This window comes from Quercus lobata, chromosome 1 (genome assembly GCF_001633185.2).
Source record: "Quercus lobata isolate SW786 chromosome 1, ValleyOak3.0 Primary Assembly, whole genome shotgun sequence".
In the NCBI taxonomy this organism is placed as follows: Eukaryota; Viridiplantae; Streptophyta; class Magnoliopsida; order Fagales; family Fagaceae; genus Quercus; species Quercus lobata.
This window is the reverse complement of record NC_044904.1, coordinates 4,370,265-4,383,223: the sequence shown is the minus strand read 5'-3', so window position 1 is coordinate 4,383,223 and position 12,959 is coordinate 4,370,265. Positions and strand designations below refer to the sequence as shown.

General features: G+C 33.0%; 1 protein-coding gene across 1 annotated transcript; it reads right to left on the bottom strand.

Annotated features, from left to right (window-relative positions):
* Positions 1-2,898: 2,898 nt before the first annotated feature.
* Positions 2,899-12,261, bottom strand: LOC115975195 (cinnamoyl-CoA reductase 1-like). The gene is made up of 6 exons (XM_031095897.1): positions 12,073-12,261; positions 9,229-9,398; positions 7,602-7,793; positions 5,928-6,090; positions 4,793-4,979; positions 2,899-3,408 (listed from the first exon to the last, which is right to left on the bottom strand). The coding sequence occupies exons 1-6, from the start codon at positions 12,191-12,193 to the stop codon at positions 3,264-3,266; spliced, it is 978 nt and encodes a 325-aa protein (XP_030951757.1). The 5' UTR covers positions 12,194-12,261; the 3' UTR covers positions 2,899-3,263.
* Between the last annotated feature and the right edge of the window lie 698 nt (positions 12,262-12,959).

Sequence of the window (12,959 nt, the reverse complement as noted above, 5' to 3'; positions counted from 1 at the left end):
TTTTAAATTGAATTAAAAATTGCGTTTCATTTATTTTTCTCATCCCATGGAATCAAATTCATAGGAGATAATACCAGAAGCCTTATCATTTAGTAGCCCAATTTTTCTAATAGGGAGAAGTTCCAAAATAATTCTTTTTCTTTCTTTTTGTTTTTCCACCCAAGTGAATGAATGCTTTATTTTTTATAATTAAAATGGTCACTTGAAGAATGATTTTTTTTTTTCGTTTTTTTCTAGAAGAATTTTTTTATACTATAAAAGGAATAAGACACTTAATCAAGCTGTTTTTGTGATGAGGCTCATAACATAATAAGATACCTCAATTATGAAATTAGTTAAATTACCTTAGATGACACTATTAAAGTTTGAAATAGCAACCTAACTATTAAGATAGTTTTGATGATATTTATAAAATATTTTCTAACTTTAACATATGATTTTTAATAAATCAATGAGTAAACTAAAAGCATATACACACGTTAGGTAATTAGGGAGAGGAATCCTTTATCCCAAAACTAGTTAGAGATTTCAAACTCACTATCTCATAGATCTCATGATGTTTAGGGGGGAAAAAATACAATAAACTCTTAACAAAGTACAAGCCAACCCTTTTGGCATTACGAGTTGTCTTTAAAACTAATTTTTATTCAATTATATTTAAAATTTTGTTTTATTATTATTATGAAAAGTTGTTACTCGTTGTGTTATGCACATGACCGCTTTCCATTAGTCATAAATGACAAGGGATGCTCATTTTGATGTGAATTGGAGAATGATTATGTAGCACTTTTATGTTTGGTTTTTAGAGACTACATACTACTTAATAATGATTAGTTGATGGTAATTAATCTCCTTGTCAATGTTGCCATTGGCATTATTATAATTGTGAATTAATGCCTCAACTTTCGTTCAAGACATTGTCAACTTTTCTATTGGAAATTGATCCATTGATAATTTAAATTAAATAATTATAAATTTTTGGGTACATATTATATCATGTCATTTGAAATTTAAACAATAGTATACTTTGGACATAGTTTGATCTGAAAAATAAAATTTCAAATGTTAAATGGACTTTTCCTTTATAGTAGAGCGGAGAGAATCTTGTTACCAATGTTTCTACTTAATTTATCATTCTCTTCCTATTGTTCCATCAATAATTCAATATCAATTCCCTACTAATTAATTCTATCATTTGGCATCGTTGACAGCCATTGCCATCATTTTATACCACCATAATCTTTTACATAATCTGAGCTATGCTTTTGGGATAGTAAACTAATATTTCTTCTCTCTCTCTCTCTCTCTCTCTCTCTCTCTCTCTGTTGTGAGGACTCTTTCATTTTACAAAATTCATTTTTATCATATCCACAACCTTTTAGGATCCAACTCTAGCTTATTGTTATTATTATTAGGGTATATTACATATTTGGTCCCTATCCTTTACATTATATTTCAATTTAGTCTCTAACCTTTCAATTGTGTCAATTTAGTCTCTATCCTTTCAATGGCATGTTCATTTTGTCCCTGCCATTATCTCCTTGTACCCAAAAAATCTATACAACTAAAAGGGAACGTTAAAGGTAAATGAAAAGGAAAACAAAAATATAAATTTGCCTAAAACTACACCAAAAGTCAATACCAGCTCAAATTGAACGTTCGCTTTTTGGTCCTTTCCAAACAAACAAGAGATAAAAGCCTACGAGGAAGACAATACCGAAAGAGAGAGATATTACCAGCAGATCGACGACTCCATCGGCCCTCAGATTGGCGAATTTGTCAATCCTCAAATCCAGTCGTTGCCATCAGTCATCACCTTTGGTATAATTTCTAGCCATGTAGTGCTTCACCTTTCTCTCTAAAGGACCAAACGTGAAGCAATCGTGACTGTGAGTTAGGGATTTTTGTTGTTTATTGAGGAAAGGGATTTTTTGTTATTGATAGACGCAAGTTAGGGATTCACTTATTATTTTTCTTTTTTCTTTTTTTTTTTTAATTTAAAATTATGCTGATAATTCATAAAATAAAATTACAAATGCTGATATGTTAGTCCAAGTGGTAATTGATGTGGCAACAAATTTTTTTTTTTTTATTTATTTATTTAAGCTGTTTGACATATCAGACTTTTCCATCTAATAAACAATGGCAGGGATTAAATTAACATGACATTAAAAGGTTATGGACTAACTTGACACAATTATAAGGTTAAGGACTAAATTGAAATCTGGTATAAAGGATAGAGACCATTTATGTAATTTACCCTTATTATTATTATTATTTATACTTAATAATAAATAATATATGTTCTAATAATATAAAACTATCTTCTTCGTCACATTTTCTACAAGGTACCTCATTATTTAAGAACCAAATTCAACCAACCATAAATTGAAGGAACTAAAATTGAACCAAGTTCCATTTCTTAAATTTCATTGATCAAATCCGAACTGTTTAATTTACGGGACCAAAATCAAATCTATATCAAATTCCAGTGACCGAGAGTGTTAGTTGCCCTTTACTTACAATTCAATCTTATAATGAATTTTTAACTTAATTATAAAGTTTAAGGTGTCTAGCTAATTTCTAATAAGTTTAACCATTCCAGTGGAAATGAAACTAACCTTCAATTAAAATACTGTCCCAGCTTATGCCTTTTTTGTATGCAAAGTACAAGCACATATATATACACTCACAATTAAAATTTTATTTTTCGGATCTAACTATGACCAAAGTATAATATTGTTTAAATTTCAAATGACGTGACAGTTTATGTACCCAAAAAATTTATAATTATTTAATTTGAACCATGAATAGGTCTATTTCAAATAGAAAGGTTGGCAATGTCTTGAATGAAAGTTGAGACACTAATTCACAATCATGATAATGCCAGTGGCAACATTGACAAGGAGATTAATTACCATCATGGCATCAACGATCATTATTAAGTAGTACATAGTCTTCCCCATAATCATTCTCCAATTCACATCAAAGTAAGCATCACACAGCACTTATAATTTTGAAAGTGGTAAATACTTCATGTCTTCATCTAAACAGAAAAGAAATGCATAGCATTTCCTCTTATTGGATAGGAAAAAGTCTGGGACTGAAGTTACTAACCTACATAGTGCATGCATAGATATAAAGAGAAATACACCATCAAGCTGAAGACTCCTAAAACCAAAACACCAACCAAAGAATGGTTCTAGGCAACATGCCTCACCATTGTTTATTACTTGGCAGGAACTTCAGGGTGCTACCAATACTCAAAAACTGATAAACTTCTTTTCCTTCAAGCTTTCAACAGTTTCCTTGAGGCTCACCTCAAAAGGAATGTATTCAATACCCAAGCTTCTTGTCCTTTCTTTGGACACCTGAAATGTTGGCACAAATGGCTTATCATCTGCACACCTGTTAAAAGTTATTTGGAAAAGAAAAAGGAAAATGTTAATGTTTATGTAGATAAACAACTAAAAATAATAAACAACAAACTGTAAAGAGTAGAGTAGTTGGAATTTGGAAACAAGCCCAAATTTTGGTTTTATGAGTTATCTTCAAGGAGTTTGAATTCTTGAAACCTATTGTCCAAATGCATACTAAAACTTGGTTAGTATTAAAATACATGTTTGGTTGGGTAAAGGAAGGGACTAAGATGGGTCTCTAGATAAATTCTCATCATTTTTGGTCAGATGGAAAGTAGTTTCACTGGACAATTTTTTTTTGTGAAATGTCATATAGTTTCTATCCCCATCTAGTGCAGTCTTCAATTAGTAATTTTAAACAAATCGAATTCTCTCTCTCTATTTCTTTTTTACTTTCCTGGAGCAGGATATGGTAGTAACTTTTAATTGTAATGCTCCCATATATTTAGTACCGACATAGTTATGAATTCATGAAACCTATTGTCCAAATGCACACTAACTTGGCTAGTATTAAAATACACCAACAATCTTCATAAATATCATGCTCCATCCTGCAACCACCCTTTCCCCTCTTGTTTTACTATCAAATATGATTGTGTTCTTATTTTTGCAGTTGACAGAGTGAATGTAGAATGAAGATTGAGAATGTTCAAATAACAGAATAACTTATAAAAAGTCAAACAAGTAACAACGTTCAATTAATCAATCTTGATATGAGATGATATAATTATGGTTGGTGATACAGAGTCAGATCATAGGTGCCCCTGTCTCCGCCCCTTCCTTTCTTCAAAATGGGGAAAACAAGAAAAAAAAAATTTATATAAAAGGGGGGGGAGGGGGAGAGGGAGAATTTTGGTTTGGTCGACGCAGGAGGGAGACATTTTTTTGCTAGTGGCAACACTGATGAGTGAGAGAGAAGGGGGAGGGGCAGCAATGAGAGTACTAAGAGAGAGAGAGGAGTGTTTTGGGTATGGTAATAGGATATGTGCGTGCTGCTAGTGGCAACACTGATGAGTGAAAGAGAAGGGGGAGGGGCAGCAATGAGAGTACTAAGAGAGAGAGAGGAGTGTTTTGGGTATGGTAATAGGATATGTGCGTGCATGTGTGTGTATCTGCAGGGTAGATGGGGCAAGGACATTTTGCCATCCCTAGATATAATTTAACTTTTTTTTTTTTTTTTTGGTCCAACAAGACAATCAAAAAACACAACTAAACAATGTGTGGAATCACTGAAAGACAATACATAATGAGTCAATGTGTAAAATCATCGAACCACATCATATGAACAGATATGCGCAGTTGGAGCTATTACTGCTAATGGTGAGTATTACTAAAATATTATATCTTGACGATAAAGGGAAATAAAGACTTACTTCTCTGGAAGTTGTAAAGTGGGATAAAGTTCACGTAAAACCCTCACAACTTCAGAATGGTGTATAACTCTCTCAACCAAACAATATCTTCCACTAGCTGTAGGAATTTCATATGCTTGAATATGTGCATTGGCAACATCTTTGACATTAACCCATCCAAATGTTACATTGGGAAATGTTTGAGCTCCTGCATCAAATAAAGAAATCTTTTTCTGATGAATAATAAAGTTTTATTAGGGGGAAGGAAAAGAAAAAAAAGGAGCTTCTCAATACACTAGGTACCCTAGGTGTGTACTAAGATAGCAACAACATAGGGAAAATGAATAACTATCATTGAAATCCAACAAAGTAGAGCAGGAATGGCTTTTGTACAAAAGATGAACGGGACAAAATTGGCTAGCATCAACTGCTTACTTAACATCTATGAAGCATGGGTGTGTTTCCGGATTCGGGTGCAAGTGCGGGTGCGGGACTCGACAATTTTTGAAAATGTAGGGTGTGGAGTGCAGCAATTAAAAAATTATTATTTATATTTTCTATATATGTTTACTATTAAAATATTCTTAAAAAACACATTATATGTCCTTGGTTCACAAAGCAAAGAAAGAAAAAGGCAAGAAACACAAGACAAAAAAGAAAACACAAAAGAAGTAACAAATATTCAAAATAAAATAGAGGAAGGACAGATTTAGGATGTTTGGGCCTCATTCAAAGCCGATTTCGGCTGTTCCGGCATGATTCAAGGCTGATTTTGGCCTGTTTTGGCCGTTTTGGTCAGTTTTAGCCACCGGCCGATATGATTCGATTCTGACCGAATTGGCCCGGTTCGGCGGGAATCGGCGCGAATCCGTAAAAAAAAATAAATAATAAATAATAAACCTCAGCCGCGGCACTGACGCACGGGCAGTGGCGTCGCTCACATGTCACCGCATCCGCACATCATAGCTTAACATCCCCTTTTAGTAGAAGAGATCTGTTCACAATCTTAAATGAGTTATCAAATACAGTTTGGATTAACATTTTAAACCATCTTCCCAAAAAATTGTTGGTCAAAATACTTATTGAGATAAATCAGAAACCAGGATCAGTACAAAACTTAAGAGGAAAAAAAAACACACACACACACACACAATACCATTTATTAAGTTCAAAATCGTAGCAGCACTTGTGTTAAGCGTTGGCTGTAAGAGAGGACCAATCACCATTGCTGGGTTAATTGTAACTATGTCAATACCCTTCTCTTTTGCAAACTTCCAGGCATTTTCTTCAGCCAACGTCTTTGAAAGCGAATACCATTGCTGGAAAACCATTCAACAGGATACCCAAAAACATTAATAGCCATTAGTAGCATGGTTCCCAGACTTATAAGTTATCATAAATCTCTCATTAAGAGAACAAATTAACCACATGTTTGATGAGCTAAATCTGCATAACAATGATGGATGCAGGATCACTTAAATTACATGGCGCTGGTCAAAATCACTTGGATGGACAAGGAAATCTTAAGTGTGATATTGCAATAAAACATTGAATGGGCCAAATTACCCGTGTAATTATGTGGGAGCAGTAGCAATAGAGCATATCCCAAGTTTCAGATTAATTCTAGAGAGTGAGCTCATGCAAGTTTTAGAAAAATAAATACTTTCACACCTAATTGTAAAAGAATCTATATATTATTAATTTTATAAACCAGTGTTCCATGTTTTCTTACAACATATTCAAAAAGATCAGCTATCAAAATAATGAGGTCATGAACAGAAGCAAGACTCGATATTTATAGATCTAGTTGCTATGCATAACTTTTAATGTAAAATCATTCGGCTTCAATCATAAAGTATCTCTTAATTCACTAAAAGGCTGTTATATAAATACTCTCTGTTCCAAATTTGTTTATCCATTATTCCATTTTGGGACGTCCCAAAACATTGTCCATTTTAAAAAAGCCAACGGACACAATTTTAAAATATTTCCTTCTTTGACCTTATCTTGAAAACTCAACACCCATTTTAAATTGATTTTTTTTAGTTTAAAGTTTTGAAAAAGGAGGCTAATTACTAATTACTTTTTATTTCAAAGAAAATGTCATAAATAATTACCCCTTAAATTTTGGATTTCTTACAGTAGACAAACATTTTGGGACACAGGATTATTGCTTTTGATGCTCCAAATCCTTTTGCAAAAATTGCTACAATCATAAGAAATGGTAGGATTCATGATGGACCATACTCCACTCCAACTTTCAAGCACCATATTCCATTTTATGAACGTCCAAAAAAAAGAAAATGCCCCAAACCCCACCCCCCCTCTTTTCTGTAAAAAAGAAATAACATATGTAAGTCACGTAAAAGAAATGATATGAAGATTAATCTATGGCAAGCACTAATAGCCTGACAAGCCCTCATTACTTTATGGTTCTAACTTAATAGAAGACAAGCTCCCATTACTTTATAATATTTTAAGTTTTTAACAGTAGGATTGCTAAAACTAAAAGTTCAAATTATCAGTTTCAATGTTCTCAACAATTAGGGATTAGAAATAGTGGCACTCATCAAAGTAACCTGCACAGTCCCAGAGATATTGATGCTTACTGGATGCATAGACCATCTCAATTAGTACATAGTACATAGTAAATAAAATAACAAGGCAAATCACCATTGTTTTTAATCTATGAAAATTCCAAAAAGGGAATCTGAAAAGTAGTTCTAGTAACCTAGTTTGCACTGGAATCACTGCAATATTATGGGCCATGATTTATATGTATCACCATCTTTATTTTCAAAAATGCGTGAAGAGTAAAGCCCCTACATACCTTTGCTTCCTTACAAACGTCTGGATCAGAAAACCAAGTCTCATCAACAACTACATCAGGAGTTCGAGCTTTTTTACTGTGTAAAACTGCAGCCATAGAGGATGTCACGACTACCCGCTTAACAGATGGAAATTTCGCACACGAATTAAGAACATTAAGTGTACCCTTCACAGCAGGTTCAAGTAATTCTGCCTGAATGATGAGAGCAAAGTTAAGTCATATTCTTATTCTTTTTGTTGGGTGGGGGGAGAGCACCACTAACATTAGCTAAGGCAACAAAATCATATGACCATTCACTGTTCATAAAAAAACTTAGAATACTGTTATAATATTTTATTTTATTTTTGATAAGTAATTTAGAATACTGTTATAATATAATATTCAAAGACTAACTAAAATACTACCATCAGGTTTTTTAAGTAGGACACCAACCCACAATTCCAGGCAGCGTTTTGATAGTGCTTATAGGAACAAGAAAACAATATTCAGGTAGCAATAGCAACACAGTTAACATTATTAAAATTAAAAATTGTGAAACAGGCAGTTACAAGCTGTGCTTCACAAGGTTATGACTTTGTCAATTGGAAATTATTGGGATTACTGTTTTGTTTAAAAGATTCTGGTCCATTCTGGATAGATATTGAATAAAAACTTCTCTCAATTATAATCTGTGGCCAGGCATCACCACAGATCAGGACTAGAAGGGCTTAAGGCATCAGATTCTTTTCTTTCAAAACCAATCCTATTCTAAAGAATATTGCCTTACGATCTCCAAAGCAATAACCACCATAATTATGGTTTCCAGAGGACCGACATCTATGATTTATCCAAAGAGACTCTTTTGTAATACTAATGCCATTTCATGAATTATGCCTCCACTTCTCAAAAGTTGAGTTTGGGGTAGATTCACACTTCACCAGGTTTTCTTAGCAGGTCCTGCCTAAATCACTACTGACAATATAGTTGGTGGTAAAGAAGGAAGAAAATGATAAGTGTAATAAAAAAATAAAAAAATATATATATTTATAAAATTGTAGTGTCGTTATGAAGGGGGATACATCACTTTTCAGAAGTGTGCTTTATATTTTCTACTCACCATCCTTATCCAGGCACCTTTGAAAGTGCACATAGAGGCTCAAGTAAAATATATTACAATTAAAGCTTGGGGGTACATTACAAACACACCATAGTTATTGGGGGCAAAGTGCAATTAACCCTAACTTTTTTTCATTGGTAAGCCACATAACGACAGGTGGGTTTTGAACCCGAGACCTCACCCTAAAGTTGAATTTAAAAAGAAAAAGGCAATAGGCTGCAATTTTAACTTTCAAGTCCAAAAAAGTCTGCTTAAGTAATTAACTTGGTTAGTTTAGTGTTGGCAATGGTACAAGAAGCCAGACTCAGAACAAAGAATAGTGCGGGTAAATCAACTCTGAGATTCCTATTACGTGCTTCTCATCTCTTGATAAATAGAGAAAAAGACCCATTGTGGAATTTTCTAAAAAGCTTGTTGAATTTTTCAGAAGAAAAGTGTACAGATAAATTCTTTAACCAACTCCATCAATGAATCATAATTTAAACATTTACAATTATTAAACATTTAAAAAAATAGTAAAATGGGATGAACCTCTGCGTCCTTGATGTTATTATAGAAGGGAGATGCAGTGTGGAAAACCCCATCACAGCCCTCAACAGCAGAATCAAAAGAACCTTCTTCCAGTAGATTTGCTTTGAATAGGTGAAGTCTCTCCTTGGCCCCATCAAGTACTTGTAAGTGGTTTGTTTTCTTTGGATCATCTGCAGGAGGTAGAAGTGAACTTGATTAGTATATCCATCCGTATCTTAACTATAAAGTTGACCTCCGGAAAAGGGTAACAATCCCAATGACTCATTTATAGAAAATCAGAATGAAACGGAAGAGTCATCCAGTAACAATAAATAGACATGCAAAACAAAGGACAGAATAGCATTTTCATTTCCCTAATGTATGAGAGTGCAGTATGAAATTTAAGGGCAGTTTTTAGACAATCTAACATATAATCCAAATTTGTATAGTTCTCTTTTATGAGCACATTGACAAAAACAATATTACATATACATATTGTGCATTATCTCATAAATATTTGCATTTTTATTCCCAAGACTGTTAACAGCAACAGAAAAGTCCAGTGTACTTGGTTGGTCTTTCTAATAAAATTTCTTACATTACTTATAAAAAAACAGCAACAAAAAAGAAAAATTACAGCTAAAATCTTACATAATTACAACATCCATTTAGGGTCCGTTTGGATACCGTTTATTTTGCTGAAAACTAAAAACAATAAAAAAAATAATAAAAAAGTTACTGTCCATTGGCCGGTTACTGTTCATTGACCTAAATGCACTGTTCATGGGAGGTGCTGGATTAAATTAAAAAAAAAAAAAAAAAAAAAAAACACTGAAACGCCAGATGCGTGAGTTTTCAACTGGATCCAAACGCCACCTTAGAGTGCCACGACTACAAAGAGCACTACCATACACCAAAGGACATGTTATTCTAAATCCCAAATTATCTGATGATTCGTTCAGAGCTTTGGTTATGAAAAATCATATAGGAAACGACGATGATTCAATTTTAATCATCCCTTCAAGGTCCAAATACAGCTCTGAAGTAATTTACAGAGAGTGTAATTACTCAGTCACTGTAGTCTTCATCAGATTTATTTGAAATGTTTATTTGATTTTTTTACAAAAAAATTTCCAATCATTTAGATGGACAAAAATTCCTCTATTTGGGTTTCCATATAATACTTAGTACCTGTTTGGTTCAACTTACTTTTCAACTTTTTCAAATTTGGGATGTTTGAAAAAGTTGTCCTAAGAAAAAACTGTAGTTTAAAAAAATTGTACTAGGTAAATTGCGGTTTGAAACCACATTACCAAACAGGCACTAATTCCAATTTCTTCTCCTTCATTTTCTTTATTATGGTGCGGTTTGGATCCGACTTTTTGCGCGTCTGCGTTTTAAAATCACGTTTCGTTCTGTTTTTTTTTTTTTTTAAGCCACAACATTTGACTTTTCTCCCGTGAATAGTGCACCCGTGCACTGTTCACAGATCCCACAAACTTCACTTTTTAACCACTTTTTCATTAAAAATGGGTCCCACAGCACTATTTACACATTTAAAAATTATTTTGCTACAGTGTTTTCAGTTTTCAATTTTCAGTTTCAGCAAAATAAGTTCTATCTAAACGGACCCTATATATTACTTTGCCAATTTTCAAGATGAAGAAACATACTATATGACATTGAAATCAAGCATGTATAATCAAGTATTAATAATTAATTCCAGAGTTCTAACCATCAATTTCCACTTCAGACATTGATCAAAATGCATATTAACTGAAATGGGCATGTACAATCAACAAATAATCTAATCACTTAAATTTAGAACAACCATCTCCATGAGTTTATGCCCTTTCAATCCATTAATCTAGCAATTAATATTGACGTTTCAATCAACTCCCAACACCCCTTCCCCCAAAAAAAAAAATTTTAAACAAAATATCTGATAACAATCAAAGACTTTATGAAAAAACCGAAAATGTATGATTGTTATCCACAAACTGGAACTGGGTATTGCTTATAATTTTGATCCAAAGCAATAATGTTAATCACAAATAGGGGTGACAAAGTAAGCCCAAATCCACCTACTCTAATTGAACCCAAACCCACTCAATTATTAGTTAGGTTAAATGGGCATCAACCCAATTAAATTAATTTCCTTATTTTTCTAAATTTTCTCGGCAACCAAACAGTTGACATTCCTCTATTTTCCTGTCGCCGTGCTGTTACTATGTTTATGGGCATTTTGATAATTTTGATAATTGGGTGGGTTGGGATTTAACCATTATAATTGGGTTGGGTTGGGTTGGATTTGGATTAGAAGCAATTAGTTAAATAAATTTTAATGAGTAATGAGTTTTATATTCCCAACCCAATTATGTCCGCCCAAATCCACCCATTTGACAGCCCTCCCCAAAGTATCCAAAACCTCAGCATTAACCCATACTAAAGAATCAGAACCCATAAAAAACAAAACTTTAAAACAAGGATTCCAATTTTATAAACAATATCCTTGAGCACAACCAGGAACTGTGTATTTCTTATAAACAAGAATCAAATTGGGGAAAAAAAATCCAAACCCCTATTCCGACCCTCAATCTGTATCTCAAACAGCCCTGATAGCCATCAAAGAGTTTATGAAATACCAAAATATACGATCATAAGCCAAAACCTGGAACTGGGTATTGCTTATAATTTTACACCATGCAAGAGCATTAAACACAGAGAATCCAAAACCCCTCTCCAACTCCAAAGTATCAGAGCCATAAAAAAACATAACTTTCAAAACAAAGACTCCAATTTTATATTATAAACAAAGAGAGTGAGTGTGATAGTGATAGTGATAGTGACAGTGAGAGTACTAACTGGGGTCACGAACAGAGGCCTTGACTGTGTAACCACGGTTGAGAAGAAGCTTGACAAGCCATGAAGCTATGTAACCAGAGGCACCAGTTACACACACAATCTTCCCAGCTCCACCGCTCATCTTTCTCTTTCTTCTTTCAGATTTTTATGCTTATTGCGTTTTGGTTTTGGCTATTGAATTAATTGGCTTTGCGTATTATAGGAAAAACATTATGTTTCATCCTCCCATGGCGGCGCCACCTTATGGCCAGGTGGTCCCAGCTTCCCAGGACCACCTGACCTGAAAAAAAAAATAAATAAAAAAAAAATATATATATATATATATATATATATATAATAACTTAAAATTTTATATTTATTTACCTTTAAAAAAAACATTTTTGGATCACTTTAATTTTTTTTTAGCCAATAAAATTAAATTTTGATTCATAATTTAAACAATTTAACAATATATTAAAGCCTTTCAAACAAAAAAAAAAACTTAAAAAAAATATTATAATAAAATTACTACAGGTTGGACAGTGGCTTAATTCCTTACTAAGCACACTGCACAATACAATACAATTTTCAACCTTTTATTATTTTTTATTAGAGTATTATTTTTCCTCACCGGACATATATTACTTACTTCTCATTTTTAATTATTTTTTATTGTTTATTCTTAATTACACATATCTTCTGTCTCTTTGATTTTTATGGTTTATATTTTTAAATTTTGTCACAACTTCATCTACACTTTTACATCTATGTTTTACCATCTGCATTGTTTTGTCACATCTTTATCTACACTTTTACATTTAAGTTTTGTCTTCCTCATTATTCATAACCTCTATGTCTTCTACCAGTACCAGTGCAATAGTCCCTCTTTTCAAGTTTTGAGTCTCAAA

Excerpts from the sequence above, each read along its gene's own strand:
- LOC115975195 (XM_031095897.1), bottom strand. The coding sequence starts at position 12,193 with ATGAGCGGTGGAGCTGGGAAGATTGTGTGTGTAACTGGTGCCTCTGGT. Across the intron at positions 7,794-9,228 it reads ATAACATCAAGGACGCAGAG|GCAGAATTACTTGAACCTGC; the intron begins GTTCATCCCATT and ends CTCATCATTCAG. Across the intron at positions 6,091-7,601 it reads ACGTTTGTAAGGAAGCAAAG|CAATGGTATTCGCTTTCAAA; the intron begins GTATGTAGGGGC and ends ATGGTTTTCCAG.